This window comes from Grampus griseus, assembly GCF_964374135.1.
Source record: "Grampus griseus genome assembly, chromosome: 4".
In the NCBI taxonomy this organism is placed as follows: domain Eukaryota; kingdom Metazoa; phylum Chordata; class Mammalia; order Artiodactyla; family Delphinidae; genus Grampus; species Grampus griseus.
The window spans coordinates 94,022,163-94,043,050 of NC_138997.1; the positions used below are offsets into that span (position 1 = coordinate 94,022,163).

Genomic DNA, 20,888 nt, shown 5'->3' on the forward strand with positions numbered 1-20,888 from the left:
AGATTCTTCTGGCTTACTTTATCTAAAAGGAAAATTAAGGTAGATACTACTAAGTCTCAAATGTAGGAGAAGGTAACACTTTCACAGTTTGTAGTGTAATGCCAAACTTTTTCTTACTTTTTAAAAATGTTTCCTTAGTGCTATTGTGCTAAGGTGTGCTATGATTAGAGTGAATTCATTTTTGTAATTAAAATTAACTAATTTTAAGTTTAAAATTTCAACAGCTTATTCTAATGCTGAAAAGATGCCTAACGTTTCTTGCTTTCTCTCTTCCTTGATATGTTTCCAGCTTAAGAAGCTCTTACTGGCACCAGCCAACACTCAGCTAAGTTATAATGAATGCAGTGGCCTCAGTACCCACAACCATGCAAACCATAATCACAGGATCAGAACAAACCCTGCAGTTGTTAAGGTACAAATGTAAAGTTTTTTTAATACAGGAGGGGAAGTCACAAGGGACTTTGGCTTTAAAGCTATAAGATAAACAATAGGTTTCTATGTGTTAATTCAGCTGGAATCCTGCAGCGGCTTCCTAATGGTGAAACAGATTACGAAATGGGTTTCCAAAAGCAATACTCTAGCTATTTTAAACTAGGAAGAGTTCATCAACGCTTTGTCTTTGGACGATTGAAATGACAGTTCTTACTTCTTGCCTACTTTATGAATACACGCAGCAGCGTGGGCAAATAAAATTTGCTGATAGTCCAGTATCATCTATGAGTGACTTTAAGATGCTGGATTGCCATTTTGCCAACTGTCTAACCTGAGAAAGATTGCTCTGGAATCACCACAAAAGATCTATCTCTGCCATTAATTGCATGGAATGCTGGAATGACATAATTCGGTTAGCGGGCTGTATTAAACAATGTTTGTCTTGCCATTCACTGTGAGTGAAAACGGAGCGTTAAGGGGTACTTAAGAGAATTGTGACTACTGGGCTCTGGCAATCAGTGGCAAATTAAGGTTTAATCCGGCTTTTTTTTTTTTTTTTTTTTTTTTACTCACAGTAAAGGGTCTGTAGGGTCTTGTTAGTTACATGTTGCTGAGTAGGAACACTGAAATGTAGGAGAAATGAAATAAAAAGCTGCATAAATGTCATTTAGGAATTTTAAATGTAATTTTCTTTCCTTGTTCTGCAAACAATTATTCACAGCTCATAGATCTAGTACACTTAGACTGAACACTTCATTGAAAATCTCATCTCTTCAGAAAACCTATATCCATTCTGATAAGGTTCAGTTCACCAATTTTAGCTTTCTTTATGCCTTGTTTTTAAGACCGAGAATTCATGGAGCAATAAAGCGAAGAGCATTTGTCAACAGCAAAAGCCACAAAGGCGTCCCTGCTCGGAGCTTCTCAAGTATCTGACCACAAATGATGACCCTCCTCACACCAAACCCACAGAGACCCGGAACAGCAGCAGAGACAAATGCACCTCCAAAAAGAAGGTCCACACACAATCTCAGTCACAACATTTACAAGGTAGGCTGTGGACCCAAACACAAGCTGCTGGTGAGGGCGCAGAGGGCAGGGCAAGCCTACGCTGGGCTGAGGATACCCAACCTTCGGGCTTCTGTTCCATCGGTGTCTCTCTTGAAAGGGAACTCAGCACTTTATGATAACTGGGGGAAAAAAAATCCTTCCTTGGACACAGGTTGAACATACCCTATTTAGCTGAAATGCAGCCTAATTCACAATCACCAGAAGGCACCTGAAATGTTAGCCGGGTGGGGAGCCAGGGGTGGTGGAGAGGGAATTGCAACATCCGATGAGGTTTGTAGGAATCTCTGAATTGCTGAGATAACTGAAGTTCTGAGCAAGCTGGGCTAGCCAATTCATGAAAGAGCTTTTATTTTTTCCCTTCCAATAATGGAAAAAAAAATGAGGCACTGTTGATTTGCTTGCTGTCTATCCCTTATGAAATAGTAACTAGTATTTATGCAGTCTCTCATCTATCATGTGCATTCTTGTTTTAGACTACGTGGTATACTCACAAATTTTATTTTGTAAATAAGGATTTGGAAATTCCTGGATATTTTAAAAATTTGCTTTCTATTTAAAAAATATAAGCTTATATTACACGAAACATCTGGGGTGATTTTTATTGTCCCCGTACGTTACTAGAAGGCTGATACTTCTGAGCAGATCAGGGTGATTTGGGGAAAGTCTGTCTTAGCAAAGGTAAATTTTCTTTCTTTCTTTCCTTTCTTTGTTTCTTTGTTTCTTTCTTTCTTTCTTTCTTTCGTCCTTTCTTCCTTCCTTCCTTTCTTTCTTTCTTTCTTTGTCTTCCTTCAAAATATTCTAATTGTAGAGGCCCAACGAGAGCCCATAGAAAGTTGCCGTTGCTTTAAAATATTTAACTTCCACATTATCTGTACCTCTGACTTTGTAGTGGAAGTAGACACATTCTAAAATAGCAGTTATAAACATCCACCTCTTTTTTTTTTCCCTTTTGTTTCCCCAATTCCCCTTCCAGCTGCAGAGTGGTAGCCCCTGATCCCTGTTTTGAACCATGATTATTTCATACAGGTATGCTGTTGCTGCTGCTTTTAATACATCTTTTCTTTTCCAGTGTTTTGAATTTCCCTCTCTCATCCCTACCTCACCATAAACCCGGGATTTTCATATTCCTTTAATATTTTTAATTGGCTCTCAATTAGATTTTCCTTGGTGGATATCTCAAAAATCACTATCCATCCCTTTCTGTCAGTTCAAGGAAATATATTTATCAAAATGGGCCACAGTCTCTCAGTTTGCTGCACCCTGATTGGCCTCTCACATGCATGCGCTGGAACAGTTTTCTCAGTGCAGAACCAGACATGCTGTGGGATTCTAGTGGGTGACCTGAAATGAAGAATTCACTGGGCTACTCCCCACATGGTCCTGGTCATATGTTCATTTTCTGGAGCTGAATTTGAAGCCCCAAACTTGCTGGAACCCTGTAGTCAGTAAACATAGTCCAGCAGCACATGTTTTAAAGTGGGGGGTTTTTTGTTTTTTTGTTTTTTTTTTAATTTTACTTGGTCCTTTTGGATTTTGAGGGTTTATTAATTTTGTCAATCCATGTACCACTAAATATTATTGTAATCTGTTACAAACCATGGCAGTGAAGAACTAAATTGGCCTATGAAGGACATACACTTTAGATAAAACCTGCTGTATGTAGGGTTTTTTTTTTTAAGGTATATATCTGTGGTGAGGCATCAGAAGTATATCCCAGAATAGAACAAAGCTTGTTAAACAACAACAACCAAAGAAAAAAAAATTCCTGTAGTTACTAGAGGTCTAAAAGAAAATAAACATGCAAACATGGCTGGCTGTTAATAACCAACAGGAAATAAATGCTGAGTTTCAGGGATTATTTAAATTATTATTCAAAATTTTAATGTAGAAAATATATGAACAATTAGAAACAATAACTAAGAGGATTTTCTGAGGTTACCTTATTGAACATATTGTCATTTTTTTGCACGGAGCTTCACGTGTGCTCTCTGTACCATTGTAGGGTCCAGTTCTTTTCACTTCCCTAGGATAATGGTCTGGACTTTGGCGATTGTATGGTCCCATTTATTCATTTATTGATTCATTCATCAAAGATATCAGTCATTCATCAAAGATATCATGATCTTCATGAAAAAGATTCATTCCTGTCCTCAAGGATCTTAGAGCCTCTGGTCTACCAGTCATTGGAACAGTGTGGATTAAACTTCCAGTAAACCAAATCAAAGCTCCTCTAGTGGTAGTTTTTGTGAACGTGGAATTATTTTGGGATTAGATTCTGGATGTGCTTTGAAGCTGTACCCTTCCTGTGACCCTCATTTCCTGTTTGCATTTTGTCCCACGAAATATGACCACTGCCTGTTCCTTTCCTTCCATTGCCATGGGCCTTACTTTTACCCAACGATCAGAATTTGGGGGATCTTCCTTTGAGCATTCCAGATAGGCTACCCCACACCTTGAAAACTGGAATTTCAGTGACCGATTTTCAATGTACATTATTGTGTGACATAGCACATATTCATACCTGGTGATATTTTGTACAGAACCTGTGTGTGTTATCTTAATTATTAGTTGAGCACCATAGAAGTTGGTAAAGTTCCTTCATAAGTGTGTTCTTTTTGAAAGGCTCATTATGTCAGACATATTAGAAAGTTAATGTCAAATCAGTTCATTTATGGGTATATCTGAAAAAGCCAATCAGTCAATGTTCCTAATTTGCACAAGACAGCATGAGCTTCATACTTCTGGATGCATATTGGATAGATGATAAACTATTCAGTTGTTTAAAAACGAAATCTAAATCTGTAAGTTAAATACTATGTAAATACTACTTGTATATGTAAATACTATTTGTCCAAGTAAAGTACCTAATTTCAACCTAATTTGGACATAAATAGTACTTTCACATTTCAAAGGGCCTTAATTACTGGTGTTGATTAATTTCCTTTAATATCTGTTGAATGCAATTCCTTTTGATAATAGGGGAAAGAAAACATATTCAGGGCCCGACTCTGCCAGTAACTAGTTTTATGGCCCTGGAAATATCATGCAGCATCTTAGGTCTCAGGTTTTTCATCCATAAAATAAGAAAGTTTATACTAAAGACCTTTTTGGTTTCAAGTCCATGAGTTTCATTACATAAATGACTACCTCTTGACCTTTTGAAAGTAGTTATTTTAATGAGAAAAAATTGACAAAATCTACATACATATAAAAATATCTTTATAGATAAGCATATATATACATAATATGTGGACGTATATCCCAAGTACGTTTCTCATCATGTTTTCCCCTCCTTCTGTTCAAAAGACAAGACTGCCAAGGAGAAGCAATTGAAATTTTGGAGTGAGAAGAAGATTCTTACTCCACCCTTCATAACTGGGAAATGCCTTCTGTAGGAGGGTAAGATTTAGGAAGCAGAAAAAGAAGTAGATGAGCTCTCTTTGCAAGTCTATAGGTCTCTCAACTGATAAACAGTAGTTTTCCTTTAGTTGTCTATCAGATTTGGGGATCTGAAGGCCTTTTAAACTATCTGGGTCAGTGTCCACAATTTGCCATAATCTCTCACTTAATTTTCGGTGAATAGAATAGTTCTTGAGTGAGCTTTGGCCCATAGAAATAACCTATTCTCAGGGCTAGATATAAAATTATACATTTTAGGAGAAAAATCAGCTGAATATTCATAACGTTCTGTCGTCTTGTAGTTACTCTGCTGTTTTCTTGCCTAAACAAACCGTGTACTATATTCCAAATTAAAATAGAAAACATTATTTCTCTCTGATGGTCTGATGCAAATTTTGTATCCTTAACAGGGATGCTACATTTTGGGGAAAATTCTGTTTTCGTATGTGTTTTCAAATGATAGTTTACTGATGCAAATGTTGTTTGGAATTTGTTTTAGCATAATGGACTGTTGTCTGAGTTTGGTCCAATATTCAGGGACTTCCTTACTTTAGCTTTCCAGTTTCCAGTTCCCAACTTGACTTGTAGAAAGAAAACAAATCTGAAAACTCTCAATATTTCATAATTAGTTTCCTTTTTTTTCCTTTAGCCAAACCAACAACTTTATCTCTTCCTCTGACCCCAGAGTCACCAAAGTAAGTATTATGAAATGTAACCATTTTCAGAAAGGGAAGGGGGTTCTAATACATTTGGCTACAGCAACTCCATTTCAGTTTGTTTTTATAAATGTGCCATATCTTCCAGTGACCCCAAGGGTTCCCCATTTGAGAACAAGACTATTGAACGAACCTTAAGTGTGGAACTCTCTGGAACTGCAGGTAAGCCTTACATTTCACTTGAATCTTTTTGTGTGGGTGAGTCTGTATGTGAAATATATATTAGAGTATATTCTCTATGTGATTAATGAAATTCACAGAGTACAAACAACATTGGATAAGAAGTTATCTATAAATATTTTCAGTTGTTTATTTTTTTAGGAGGAGACATTTATTGTGTGTCACACCTGGGCCAGACCCTCTGATATATATCATTGATTTGGATCCACAAATAAACCTATTTCCGATTAAGACACTAAAACTTGAGTAGGAGGAGAAATTAACATTTATTGGTCTTCCACTCAATAGATATGCCAAGCGTATAAGTGGTTTTAGCTGATTTCATAATGACCTCATGAAGATGGTGGTAGTATTTTTCATTTTTAAGATGAGAAAATAAGGTTCAGAGATGTTAAGTAACTTGCCCAAGATTGCAGAGCTAGAAAACAAAGAGCAAAGGTTTGAACTCAGGTTTACTAATTATCAATACTTCACCTGAAATATTTTCTTAATCACCATTGTACTCAACAGTGTAATGCTCTCCTATATATGTTACCATTTTTATGTCTTTCCAGTAAAGGAAAAAAATGAAAATATGTCCATTCACCAAAACAAAATGTTCTTATATATTTTAAACAAGAGCAATTTCCTTCACCGTTTGGACTTCTTAATTTATTTGGCCAGTCTTACTTCACATTCTGAAGAGGAAGAAGCTTTAAAAACTTGAACTAACCCCTGAGAAACTTAGAAATCCAGAGTTCCTAGGCAGACTTCTGAGTTGGCTGCAAATGGTGCCTTTGCAGTAAGTGCCTAGGTTTAGGCACTTGAACCCCACGAGAAAGTGAATCTGAGGATGTCTGTACAAGAAGTTCCTAGGCTTTGGCCATTGCTGATAAGGGTAAAGGAACAGTAAGTTAAACAAATGCTTTCAACCAGAACTACGGTGCCTACACACACCGTGGACACTGTTACTAAGTTTAATTTCACCCTTTGAGTTTGCTAACTTACTTCCTTATGAAAGGTCTGTTGCATGATTGCATGATTTGGTCAAGCAGTAGAGCAGTTAATTTCATGGTATTTATATATATTTTATATGTGCGTATACAAGTATAAATATATCGTTATATAATAATAGATGTACACACATGTATTCACATATAAAGAATATATATAACATCATTTCTTAAATAAATTACAATTACACATGTGATCATAAGTAACTTTTTGTGTGCGTGTATTATGTGCAGTAGAGGCCTTCTTGTCCGACCAATGAGTGAGTATTTGGCAGTTTTATCTAAAAAGTTGATTGAAGTATGCACAGTTTAATCATTTTACTTTTGCTTAAAACATACAAATTACACATTCAAATATAAAATTTTTGGTATAAGACAGAGAGACCTTTGCACTGAACTTAAATGTACTAACTAGGGATCCGTTCATCTTTCTGGCACAAACTTCACTAATAATGCAACACAGATGGTATTCACGTTTCGTTTCTTGCTTTTTGAAGGAAAATAATTAAGGGTATTTGTGTGGTAGTCTGAGTGCAGAATCATTCTAGGTTTTTACGATTTTTTAACATAAATCATAATCATAATTCCTTATGTTTTCCCATACCATCCACCTACAACTAAGTTGACAGCCCTTCTTTTGGTAATATACCTTTATCGGGTCTTTTAATAGAAAAAACTTTTCTTACTAATATTTCATTCAGTTATATAATATTTTATTATCTGACATAATTTCAGTCACCAGTACAATGGACATTAGTGGATTTGTGAACATACATTACCTTGGCTATAGTAACAACCAGCTGAAAGGAATCTATTAACTAGGAGTGTTTAGGATGGCTATAGGTGTAAGTTGCTTTGGTTTAGAGAGGTTTGAGAAAGCTTCCACTGTATATACTGATACCAAGCTTTCCATTAAAGAAACATTTTTTAAATTTTTCTCTGATTATAAATAATATAAGCTTACTATAAAAAATGTCAAAAATACAAACTAGTGGAAAAATTGTGTATAGTTCTAAATTGTTTTCTATGGATATTTTTACATCTGTGATCATTTTGTATATACATAATTTTGCATTCTGATTTTTCAGTTAACATTTTAATAAGGAAGTTTTATATCATCACAGACCCTTTATTATCAGGCTTTTCTTAGTGTGCTGTATAACATTAGTTTGAGTAGGTACATCAAACTGTATCAAAATTTAATTATACTTCTTTGTTACACATTTAGGTTGTTTTAAAGTGTTACCATTTTGAAATAGCACTGCAGTGGAAATCTTTGTTCATAAATTTTTTAAATCTTATTTTTCTCAAAATGAATTACTAGTAGTTATTAATACGAATATAAGGATATAAATATCTTGGGGGCTTCTGATACATATTGCCCCATTGCTTTCCAAAAGAGGTGTTTCCACTTATAGTCCTATTATCACTATGTGGATATATTTGCTTTATTACATCCTTGCTAGCATTGGGTATCTTCGTTTTTAAAATATTTTGCTCATTTATGTGTATAACATCATTTAAATTGCATTCCTTGTACTCATAAGATTATGATGTTACAAAAAAGCACTTATTTTTATTTTCTTCTTGTCAGAAGTTTTATTATTTCTCTTACTGACCTAATTTTAAATGATTTAGTTATACATTTGAAAGGTTAGTAGGCTACACTGTTGAGAATTTATAGAAGATACTTTTTAAAAAAATACTTAGCATCCTAAAAATATATACAGTGGATTTATTTCTGTTGGTGAACCAGAATTCATCTTACTAGTTTAAATCCCTTTTTATTAGTGCTTTGAAAGATTATTGAGTACAATGGAAATCAATTTACCAACATATATAACATATATAATACCTGCTCTATGCTTGCAACACTGTAGATCTTGGGGAATATTTATCAAGCATAAGACATAGAGACTGGGCTTCCCTGGTGGCGCAGTGGTTGAGAGTCCGCCTGCCGATGCAGGGGACACGGGTTCATGCCCCGGTCTGGGAAGATCCCACATGCTGCGGAGCAGCTGGGCCCGTGAGCCATGGCCGCTGAGCCTGTGCGTCCGGAGCCTGTGCTCTGCAACGGGAGAGGCCACAACAGTGAGAGGCCCGCGTACCGCAAAAAAAAAAAAAGACATAGAGACTAATCCATGCAAACCATGGACTATTGTACTTGGCTCATAGTAGGTGCTAAATAAATATTCTTGTTTTTAAGATGTGGGCTTATAGTCAGTTGGGAAAATAACACATATTGTCCAAGTAGCATGAAGGGAAAATATTATTTACTGTTTATAATGTTTTGCTACTTTCAAAAGAAGGTGGGCCCAGAGGTTGTTTTTCATTTGTTGAGCATGGTGGTAATGAGTGCAGATACACATTACACAAGCTGATGTATGGCCAAATTGCATTACATGCAAGAAGGGAATTCGAGCTACAGGAAAATCAAGGGATGAAGAAGAACTTGGAGGCTGTAGAAGGTGGCTAGAAGGAGAAGTTTGAAACCTGCTCGGAGGATGGTATAGGGAGGAGGAGATTGGGGGAGAAGAGGGTTTTTTTTTTTTTTGATAAAGCTATTGTGTGTTTGAAGTGCTAGACAATGTGTAATGTTCATGACCTCCATCCCCACTAAACGTCTTCAGTAAAATTTGTTGTGTAGTAGCGTTTGGAGGATATGACAAACACTGATTGTACCTCAGGAGAATCACCAAAGGGAGAAAATAAGCTTTCATAGGGAACCCTGTAACATGGCTTCAAGTTAAATACCATGATTGTGCAAAAGATTGAAAAGAATTGTAGAGACAGTTCAGGACTGAAGGAAGCACTAAGGCAATACCATTAGGCAGTGAGTGACAGAGTTGATCTGTGGAAAGGAGTTTGGAGGAAATTGAGCGCTCCACTGACTTGGGGTGCCTTAAGGGAGAAAAATATTTGCATCTGATTTTTAAGTGTGTGGGTGGAAAGGAGAGAAGATATTGATGGAGCAGAAGATACTGTATTGTAAATTGAAACATAAAATTGCCAGTATTCAACATTTTTGACATCCCAAAAAAATTGGCAATTTCGTGTGATACTACCTGAACTAAGATACTTTAAAAGCTGCAAATCTCCAAATGAAAGTAGTCTATTATGATTTTTTAAAAAACAGACAGCACAGTTTAGTGAAGCTGAGAAAAACCTTGGCTCTGATATTGGACAAACCCAAGTTTAAATTCTGGGTCTACCCCCATCTAGCTGTAAGGCCTTTGGTCAATTTAATTAAATTCTGTAAGACTCAGGAAGCTTATGTATCAAATGAAGCTGATCACAGTACCTGCATCTCATTGAGTCACTGTGAGGATTAAATGATATCAAACATGAAAAAAGCTTAGTCCAGTGACAGCATATGTGTTCAATAACTATTAGCTATTTAATTACTAATTCTACGTTAAGTTCATTTCTGGAGGTCATTGTACGTTCCTGCTCACCTTTTCAACTTTTGACTACCTTTTACCTGGTGCCTTTTATTGGCCTTTGTGCTAGCTCTTCTTTAGCACTCTCATATATGAAGTTATGTATTCTCTTTTGTGGTAAAATTCCCCTAATTCCCCATGAAATTGAACATATACTGCTTTTGGTGTGGGGCTGGGATTTACTAAATCAAGGTAGAAAAATCTCCCCTTGGGCATTCATTCTCTCAACAACAGGTACTTCTGCTGTTACTACAAATCCTAGAGGCTAGACATTCACTAATAGGCACTTCACATGTATTATTTTTATTTAATTTTATTTTTATTTTTTTTTTTGCGGTACGCGGGCCTCAGGCTCCGGACGCGCAGGCTCAGTGGCCATGGCTCCCGTGCGCAGCCGTTCTGCGGCATGTGGGATCTTCCCGGACCGGGGCACGAACCCGCTTCCCCTGCATCGGCAGGCGAACTCTCAACCACTGCGCCACCAGGGAAGCCCCACATGTATTATTTTTTGACTGTCTGTCCATTTAATTGTGAAGGAAAAAGCTACATGTCGATTCTAGGTCTGTGGTGGACCCTGGGTTCAAAGCGAGTCGGTCTAACTAGAGATTATGTCTCTTTCCTGATGCCTGAATTTTAAAGATAGTAGTGGACATCTGTTATGTTAAATAGGTTTTATTTCACTTGCCAAGTGTCGTTGATTGGTATTGGCTGCCAGAAGCATTGTGTTGAGAAGGATGCTAAGGCCAAGTCTGTACTCAGTGGGAATGTCATGATCAGTTAGTAATGTCTGCCGTCAGTGCAGCAGAAGGGTGGACAGGGTGCGAACAGCATTCAGGTTGTTGATTTGCTGATCCTTCATATACATGCTTAATGCCTTTGGCTGCAACAGAGGACATGGATCAAGCTGTTGCCCAGGACTTTCTGGTGTCTTCTTATTTAATTTTACAAAGTTTAGTGAAAATTTCCAAACATTTAAGTGAAAACGTAAAGAGTCAACAAAATTCTAAGACCTCAAGAATAATCCCTCTGCCCCATCTGCAGAGTCTTTGGGAAACGGGAGGGATGAGATAGGAAGTTTGCTTTATTAAGTATCACCAGCTGGTCTGACTTTGTGATTGTCCTAAAGTAGCTCATTTTGGCTGATAAAAAAAAAGCTTCTCTTTTACAGGTGTAAAAACTAATTTGATTCCAAAATAGCTGTTAGTAAAGCAAGGTGAGAGAAAAGAGAATGCTCTTTTGGCAGAAGGCATTTCAATCCATTGCATATGGAGATGTTCAGAGTGCTAGCCTTTTTGCTTCTGAAGTGGGAATGGCAAAGCAATGTCAGCTCAACAAGGTGATGGTTTTAACCACAGGACATGAAGGAATTTGATTAGGAACCCCCAAACTTTTATTTATATATATTTATTTACATGTACATACATATATATGTATATGTGTGTGTATATATATATATATATATACACACACATGTATATATAAATGTTTTATTTTTATTACTGTAAAAGTAATACGAATAAATATAACTAATTAGGAAAATAAGGACAAAATCATCAGCGCTCTCATCACCCTAACTGACGAGGTCTTAGCAATGCTTTCCTCCATCGATATGTATATTTTCCCCATGGTTTTCATGATGGTGGATTTGGTTTAAATCGGCAGTTATTGAAATTGCACTTCAGTAGACTTGCACTTAAAAAACCCAGCTCTTTAACCCATCACTGAGTAATTTCTTATTCTTTTATGTGGAGTCTTGTATTGTCATTTTTGGACTTCCCATTTCAAAGCTGATTTCGCTGGATGGTATATGGACAAACAGCATAAATTTGCTGTACGCTTTTGGTATATACATCTTTTGTATGTGACTTACCCGTGGGGAAATAGACCAAAGCAAAATAGGAATAGTAGTTGGTAGTTTTAACAGAAAGCCACAGCGACAGAGAACTAGAAAGTGATTTTGACAGGTCATATAATCCATTCCTGTGGCTGAAGAAGCCAAGAAAGGGAGACCCAGCAAATTCTCTTTACAGCCCACTCCAGTGTTTTGCAACTCGTCCTGACAGGAATTTCTTCCATATTTCTTCCATATTTCATATCCCTCATTTTCTATTTTTAATCTCATTCTTCTTGACTCAGCGTCTGAAAAACACCTCAGTTTTCTTTTCTGGAAATGGTACTATCCAATGTCTTGCAAGCCAAGGATAGCAAAGCAATTTTCTCTCCCATATCAACTTCAGGGGTTTGGTGGGAGACACCTGGAAAGCCAGACTCCTCCCTCCCTGACCCGGACCCCCTCTCCTGCCCCAGCTCTGTGGGAAAATGCCCGAGGGCCAGTGAATAACAGCTTCATCTTCCATGAGCAAGAGTTGGGGCACTAGACACATGTCATAGGAATGTTCTGAAGCTTTTCTGTGCGGTGAGTTTGTTCCCCAGTTCTCAGAGCTGATACAGGAAATCCTTAAAAAGCAGGAAAGGTGGGGGCTCCATCAGTCAGAGGGGACATGCCAGCCTGGGTACCAGAGCGAGGTGTGGGAGGCCCTTCTGTGTCAGGGGTTAACACTTTGGTTGCTGCCTTTTGTGGAGATCCAGTGAGTCCTGGGGAAGTTAGGGGTGAAGAGAGAGCACTGGAGGAGCTTTTATCAACAAAATATTTTAACAATGATAGCAGTAACAGTTCATACTGATTGAGTATCAGTCCTTCCTATGCTCCCTTGACACCCACTCCAAGTTCTTGAGGCCAAAAATATGTGAGTAGAACTCAAGTTACTCTCCTCTCTTTGCCCAGTCCTCCTTCTTTGGTGAGTTTTTAAGCAAATTAGAAAATCATCTTCTTGGTGTCTTTCCTTGAGAAATCTTAGAACTGGCATTTGACATAAGAAAAATCCCACTGTCAAACTCCAAAGCGAGTCACAGATTTAGCAGGAGGTTGTGTGAAATGTAAACTGTAAAACTGTGTAAACTATTAAGAAAGATCTTGCTGAAGTCATTGGCTGGATAGTGGAGCACAGAATACAGAGCAGAAGACTTGCCATTTATCAGTCATTCAATTAAACACACCAACCCAAAAGAGAACTCCTCAAAGGAGATCGTTTTATAGCACATAATGAAACACAAAACCAAACCAAACTTGTCTCTGACTTTTTTTTTTAAAGGGCTGTTTAAAAAGATAACTGGAGAGTGTGGGAGAGTGTGTACCACTTCCCCCAGATTTGCTGTGCAGAAGTGCAGAAGTGTGAGTGATGTAGAGGTACTTGTTTATTATAGAGCACATTTCAATGCAGTAATCATAAATATTGCTAAGGTTGTGCTCCGTTGAAATATGACCTACATACTCTTGATTGTTTGTGTTACGTGATTTGTCTGACACCCATTACATTCTGGGTAATAGCAGCCATTTGTTGCTCTGCACAGCAGGCTCTTCTGACAAAAGAAAATAGGCAGCAATAAAAAAGCTATAGTCTGAATTACATTCTGCACAGTGCTGCACTGCTGAGAGTTTGTGCAAGTGTGTTAACAATGTTCTGAACTGCCTCTTGTCAGCCTTCAGCCTGTAATGGCCATCTGTCCTCACATAAATCTGTCAAAACCTGCTAAGTTCAAGAGAGAGCATGGAATATACCTTGTACTGTCAACACCAAAATGTACACATTCCCCAGAAAATCAACACACAGGAAATAATCCGGAGGTTATGGGAGGCATTAGCCCGGTTGATTTAGGCTTGTGGGCTGAAATTGAGAGTCCGGCAATTAGTGGGAAGATGACAAAGGTAGTGGGGTTTAGGAATTGATTATTGACTGCCCTTCTACTGCAGGGGAAAACATTCTGGGTGGAGGAGATGGGGTTAGAGAAATCTAATTAGTTCAGGTGCAGCAAAGGGTTCCCTGTCCCGGGCACAACTCCTAAAAGCTGGACATCACGTTACAAGAAAAGGAAAAAAAAAAAAGCTTCTTACACTTTTATTTATTTATTTATTATTTTATTTTTTTGCGGTACGCGGGCCTCTCAATGTTTTGGCCTCTCCCGTTGCGGAGCACAGGCTCCGGACGCACAGGCTCAGCGGCCATGGCTCACGGGCCCAGCCGCTCCGCGGCATGTGGGATCTTCCCGGACCGGGGCACGAACCCGTGTCCCCTGCATCAGCAGGCGGACTCTCAACCACTGCGCCACCAGGGAAGCCCCGCTTCTTATACTTTTGTTTTGCTTTGTTTTGTTTTACTCTGGATCTCAACCCTATCTGGAAATAGATTTTCAATGAGGCACTGGTGACACGCAGTCTCGTGCTCCTTAAGATGTCTCAGTCTTGCTCTGGGGTATTCTCCTCAGATTGAAGAAGTTTCAGTAAATAGTCAAAAGGTTAGGGAATGATCTGAATTATTTTTCCCTGCCCACCGACTCACTAATCCTAAAATAACTTCCATCTACTAAGAGAGTATTATTTAATGAGCAGGGCCGTCCGAAATTTCTAGCCCTGATATTTTCACTCACAGGGTATATCTGGTTATCTCAGGGTGTTTCTGTAAGTTTTAAGCAGATACACAAGAAAATCTGTACTCACTGCAGATTTTAAAGAATGATCTCTTTATGAAGTCCTGGGGGCTGAATCCCTGAAATGCCAGCATTTGGTGGAATATTCAGCACACAGTAGGTGCTGAGTGAAAGTCTGTTTAATTGCCACAGGCCATCTAAAATGAAAAGGAAGTAAAAGGCTTTGTTTTCAACGCCAAGAAACTCTAATCATGTGTTAGCGCTCCCAAGAGCAACTTGAGAATCGGTTATTTAAGCGATAATGAGCTTAGGTACTAGGACAAGGGTTTCAAATGTTCAAGACGAAAAAGAATTTCTATATTTAAAATCCCTAGATAGCTGAGCTATTTTTAGAACTAGTCTCTCTTTAATAGTGGCCTAATTTGGTGTTTCTGAAGTTTAGGGTTTCTTTTTATAAGTCTAGAATGTCAGTCAAAATATATCTACCTGAGATCAAGGCAAGGTGCCACATAGACGCGGCGGGATAGTGGCTCTCCATAAGTGGTCTATGAACCGTGTCATTAAAAATATTTGACCAGCTTCCCAAGTGATCCGTGGGCCACTGAAATGGGACACCTACTAGTAAAGGAGGATCTAGAAAAATAAAAATGAGTGAAACATTTTGCAAAAATAAGCCCGAGCAATATTCCACTGAGAGCTTCTCATCTGTCTGGAGAGACAAGATGTAATTCACATTCAAAAAGATAAGCGTGAAAATATAGCAATATCTGGTAAGTGAGTGATCCTGGCAGTGAATTATTGGAAAAGTAAAAATTACCCCCATTCAGAGTATCATGAAAAGATCTATGAAGTTGTATTTGAGGATGTTGAATGTCATTTCCCCCAATTCAAGGGCTATCTCATTTGGAATATTTGACTGTTATTTACTCAGCAAAGAGAGATTATTCATCATTATTTCTTTGAGCATCTTAGCTTCCTGTGAGAAATATTTGAGATCTTGTCATTTCTTTGCTGGGAGTTGGTATCTTTACATTTGTTGTAGCAGTAATTGAAGGTAGCATGTGGTTGAAATCAGTGTGTATGAATGGGGCAGTGCAAAGGGTAGAGGAAACAAGCAGAGAGAGAGATGGACAAACAGAAAGATAGACAGGGTAAGAAAGAAAGCACGAAAAGGAAGGGGAGAAGGAGATGGAGGGGGAAATGGGAGGAATAGGAAGAGACGGAGGAGGGGAAGGAGGGGAAGGAGGGAAGGAGGAGAGAAAATTGGCCATATAGGAATTTCTTAGAGTGAGTAAAAGATATACTTGTCTATGAAAGAGGGAACACAAGGAGAGTGAACTTCAGTGACATAGATGATTCCTTCAGTTATGTCACCTCCCTATTATCTTCAAGCAAAGAATGGAGGGCAGGCGTACAGTAGGCTGCTGATAAAGGGAAGCTTTTCTGAGACTCAGATGTGTCACGAAGGGAGAGCAGTGTCTCCTTCTCTTTGTGTTTGCATTTCCCTGTCTTTCTGAACTTTTCTGGGATAGATGTCCAAAGTCAAACCTTTTTGCATTCTTGTACGTTTCCTTCCCTCCTTTAGGGAGAATTAGCTACGTATAATAAAAGTTGCCAAATATTGGTGCAAAATATTTCATTTTAAGGAAAATATTAATTTCTTCTATCTCTTTATTGTCAAGTAGGGGAGAGAGGCAGTGTCTTCCTGTTCATACCAAAACTTCATGTAGCGTTCTGTGCCCTACTTGGTTATGTGTGTGTATGTATGTGTGTGTGTCAAGGTAGAATTTTCCTTGAAGCATGCAGTCGCCTTAAGTCCAACCCCAGGCTTCTTGTGGACTTAAGTTCTTTTTTGCTGAATAGCATCCTCCCGTCCTCCTAAATAAAAAGTGTATTGTAAACTAAAATGTTCCCTTGTAAGCATAAAGTCATTTGAACTCCAGCCTGCCCTTCTTCAAAGTTCCGTCGACTCTGGAGCTTTTCCACAATTCTTCTTCCTTGGCATAAAGGGCTGAGGAGGACTTAGGGGTGAAACTGAACAGAGATAACTAGCCTTCACACGCTCTCCCACAATGACTTGTGATGGAATTTTCTGCCCTCTGTAGAAAAGCACAAAAGGCAACAACTGACAGATTCCCCCTCTTCTTCCTTTCTTTTTTTTTTTCATTTTTTCAATTAGTTAGTTGCCGAAGCTTGGATTCGTTTCAATCCTTCAGCCTCCTAACCCGCCCTGATGTGGTGCTCCAGATAAAATGGTGTGCTGGTACCGCAATATTTAGTGTTACTGTTCACTTAAGTTTCTGTTGCAGAACCATATTTTTGACAGAATGTATTAGTTATGCTTACAAGAATGTACTATACCTACATTAGCCATGGTTTACAAAGTTAATGAACTGTGGAGACAGAGAATCATTGCCGTCATGTTGTAGAGTTGTCTGGTACCCTGCGTTAGCCGGCTGCATTTTACTGAACTTACTTTGATGTTGCCAATGTCATTCCCACCCTCCCCCCCAGTTGCTGTCATCCCATCTTTTCTTTTCTTTTCTTTTTTTTTAAAGTTGCCTAATTCTTTGGCTCCGTGGGTAGATATCCTTGATTTTACAAAAATTCCTGACCTACATGCATCCTCCCCAGCATTCTTTGCAGACAAATGCCACCAAAGGTCTTCTATGATTTCCCTGTGTCCCTACCGTGTTAATTTTCCACAACCAAGACTGTGAGAAGCCCCAGTAAATCTGAGCTTTTGTAATGCCTGGTGGTGACGTGCTCATGTTTCCTGGGAAGCAGGATCGGTTAGCATTGGCGTTTGAAATACAAAATATCATGGCTTTCACCACAGCCTCATATCGTAGATCCATCTTTTCTTGGTGACAGAGGCTTCGGGAGACAGAGTCACTTTTTCCGGTCTTATCATGAATTTAGTTTCCTTCCTTTTCACTGAGTTTTAACCATTGTCTGAAATCTTGGAAAAGTTAGGAAAGCATATCCTGGCATTTAACAACATATCTCTGTCTCTTTTCTTTCTCTCTCTCCCCTCCCCTTTTTTTTTTCTTTTATTATCTTAGGCCTAACTCCACCCACAACTCCTCCTCATAAAGGCAACCAAGATAACCCTTTTAGGGCTTCTCCAAAGCTGAAGCCCTCTTTCAAGACTGTGGTACCTCCGCCATCAAAGAAGGCCCGGTACAGTGAGTCTTCCGGTATCCAAGACAATAACTCCACCAGGAAAGGGCCCGAGCAGTCTGAGTTGTACGCACAGCTCAGCAAGACCTCCGTGCTCACCAGTGGACACGAGGAAAGGAAGGCCAAGCGGCCCAGTCTGCGGCTGTTTGGTGACCATGACTATTGTCAGTCAATTAATTCCAAAACGGAAATACTCATTAATATATCACAGGAGCTCCACGACTCCAGACAACTAGAATATAAAGATGCCTCCTCCAACTGGCAGGGGCAGATGCGCTCTTCCACAGATTCAGACCAGTGCTACCTGAGAGAGGCCTCGGGGGTGAGCAGGCAGGTCTCTCCCGGCAGCACCAGAAAACAGCTCCAAGACCAGGAAATCCGAGCTGAGCTGAACAAGCACTTCGGTCATCCCAGTCAAGCTGTTTTTGACGACGAAGCAGACAAGACCAGTGAACTGAGGGACAGTGATTTCAGTAATGAACAATTCTCCAAACTACCTATGTTTATAAATTCAGGACTAGCCATGGATGGCCTGTTTGATGACAGCGAGGATGAAAGTGATAAACTGAAGTCCCCTTGGGATGGCACGCAGTCCTATTCATTGTTCCATGTGTCGCCTTCTTGTTCTTCTTTTAACTCTCCATGTAGAGATTCTGTGTCACCACCCAAATCCTTATTTTCTCAAAGACCCCAAAGGATGCGCTCTCGTTCACGGTCCTTTTCTCGACATAGGTCGTGTTCTCGATCACCATATTCCAGGTCAAGATCAAGGTCCCCAGGCAGTAGATCCTCTTCAAGGTAAACCTTGTCAAAACCCACCCAAAGCCTAAGGCGTCCCCAGGAAGTGAAAAAAAAAAACAAAGGCAAAAAAATGCATTCAAAACCCACAGGCAGCCCAGCCCCTCACCATCCATTCCCAGTGCCACAGGAACTAAGGAGATTGTCGTTACCCATACATTCCTCCCCATCTTCTCTTAAATCTGTCATTCTTGAACACAGTGCCTTGAGCCAGTCAGATCTGAGAGAGCAATTTGTAAGAAACTTGCTCATCTACCTTTTTCCATTACCTGGAGAGCTGCCTTGTGCCAGGATAGGTGAGATCCATGCAAGATAAAGCTGACAGTGTACCAGGCCGGCGTTCGGCATTCACATCAATAAGAGACGCTGCAAGAGAACACGTCACTCCAGACCTCTAAGCTGACTAGATGATCACAAACTGTCACTGGGAAATCTCACAAGTAGCTGGGAACTGAAAGCCGGTTTATGTAATGCGGAATTCCAGGGGCTGTTCAGTCATGCCGATAAACTGGGGTTCACTGGCAGTTGCAAATGCCCTTCTGTTTTTCCTCCTCTCTCCCAGATCTTGCTACTACTATGAGTCAGGCCACTGCAGACACCGCGCGCACCGAAATTCTCCCCTGTGCGCGAGATCACGTTCAAGATCGCCCTACGGCCGGCGGCCCAGGTAATGACACACGTCCTTTTCCCTCCGCGCCTCTCATCTCCTCCCGTAGATGACAAGATGTTTTCTAAAACCCCGCCCCCTCCCCAATTTCCGATTAATTTTGCTCATGCGATTGGAGGTGGTTGCCTTAATGATGAAGTTATGTTTCTCAGGTATGACAGCTACGAAGAGTATCAGCACGAGAGGCTGAAGAGGGAAGAATACCGCAGAGAGTATGAGAAACGGGAGTCTGAAAGGGCCAAACAGAGAGAGAGGCAAAGGCAGAAGGCAATTGTAAGCAGCTTGGAGCTTACTTTCATTTTACAGGAGGGTTTCTTTTCTTTTTTTCTCCTGTCTTTTCTTTTCGTGGGGGTGGGCATAGATTAGAAAATAAGGGAAAGACTCTTGTTAGAATATGCAATACTCAGCCTTTTGGCTTTAAAGCATCAGTGAGTCCTCAGTCCCTCTTAACACAGACTATTGGAAAGCAAAACGTTAGGTCAGTGTATTTCTCCTCCATACTACCTGTTTCTCATTCATCTTGAAGCTCATTACTGTTTTCGACCTTTGTTTCTAAAAATGGAGGAAGGAGAGATTTGTCCAGTCAGATACTGGTCGCATCAAGCCAGAGGATGAGTTCTTTGTATTGTTCTCTGCTGCTTTTTTTTCTCTGAGTGGAAAATGAAGAGATATCACTATTTGGTTTCAGTTTTCGTCTTTTTGGCAGACGTGAGAGTTGGATTGAGTTAGATTTAAAGGCAGTGGTAGAGAAAGATTTGCTAAGAAAGTCATCATTTCTTCCTTGTGCCAGGTCAACAACTAACACATCCATATTTCTTATGAACTGCTTTTCAATAACCTATTATGGATTTCAGCACCACGTACTGCAGGGTATTACATTCGCTTGACATATACACAGTACTGACCCTTTGGGGTTAGGGTCTAGGTTATGTGCATCTAGTTCGTTCTCCGTTGGTCAGACCTTAGAAGGCAAAAAGGAGGTCCTCCAATTGTCAGCATCCAGTACTTGTTCAAGGCAGATATTCCTAATTGATTAAGGAAATCTTTCCCACTGAGCCCCAATAGAGCCTTGAGGGCTTTCCCAACATGGTGCTTTAGGGAGCCATGGCATATCCATTGGAAATGGCACTGTTTTCATTCATTGCAGCTGCTGTCTGTTAGCTGCTAAACGTCATTTCAATGAAGATCAACCTTTGACACATCTTGCATACAAGCTAACCAGGGCTTAGGGGAAATGGTTTTTAGCTGTAAATGTTAGATGGATATGGTACCTTTAAAACAACCCACAACCATCAACAAAATCTTGAAAAACCTACCTGGAAGAGCTGACTAATAGAGTCCAAATCGAGCGTTGGCCAACAGTTATCAACTGGAGGAAAAAGGTTAACTGAGAGGTTTGTTAACTCAGGCACTCAAGGAAAAAGAAGGGAGAAGTAATTGAATACGTAGGCTAACGATCTAGGGCTTTGCTGCCATTTAACTTCGAATCTACCTAAGACCAAATTAAAGGCCTTGTGAAAATTAC

General features: G+C 39.4%; 1 protein-coding gene across 2 annotated transcripts in view; it reads left to right on the forward strand.

Moving 5' to 3' along the window:
- Positions 1-20,888, forward strand: part of PPARGC1A (PPARG coactivator 1 alpha) — a 115,729-nt gene that overhangs the window by 77,284 nt on the left and 17,557 nt on the right. For both annotated transcript variants that reach the window (XM_082653225.1, XM_082653224.1), the window contains exons 4-10: positions 290-412; positions 1,278-1,482; positions 5,552-5,597; positions 5,707-5,780; positions 17,781-18,696; positions 19,259-19,363; positions 19,516-19,636. In XM_082653225.1, coding sequence (XP_082509351.1) covers positions 290-412; positions 1,278-1,482; positions 5,552-5,597; positions 5,707-5,780; positions 17,781-18,696; positions 19,259-19,363; positions 19,516-19,636 — 1,590 coding nt within the window. The remainder of the gene's footprint in view (positions 1-289; positions 413-1,277; positions 1,483-5,551; positions 5,598-5,706; positions 5,781-17,780; positions 18,697-19,258; positions 19,364-19,515; positions 19,637-20,888) is intronic.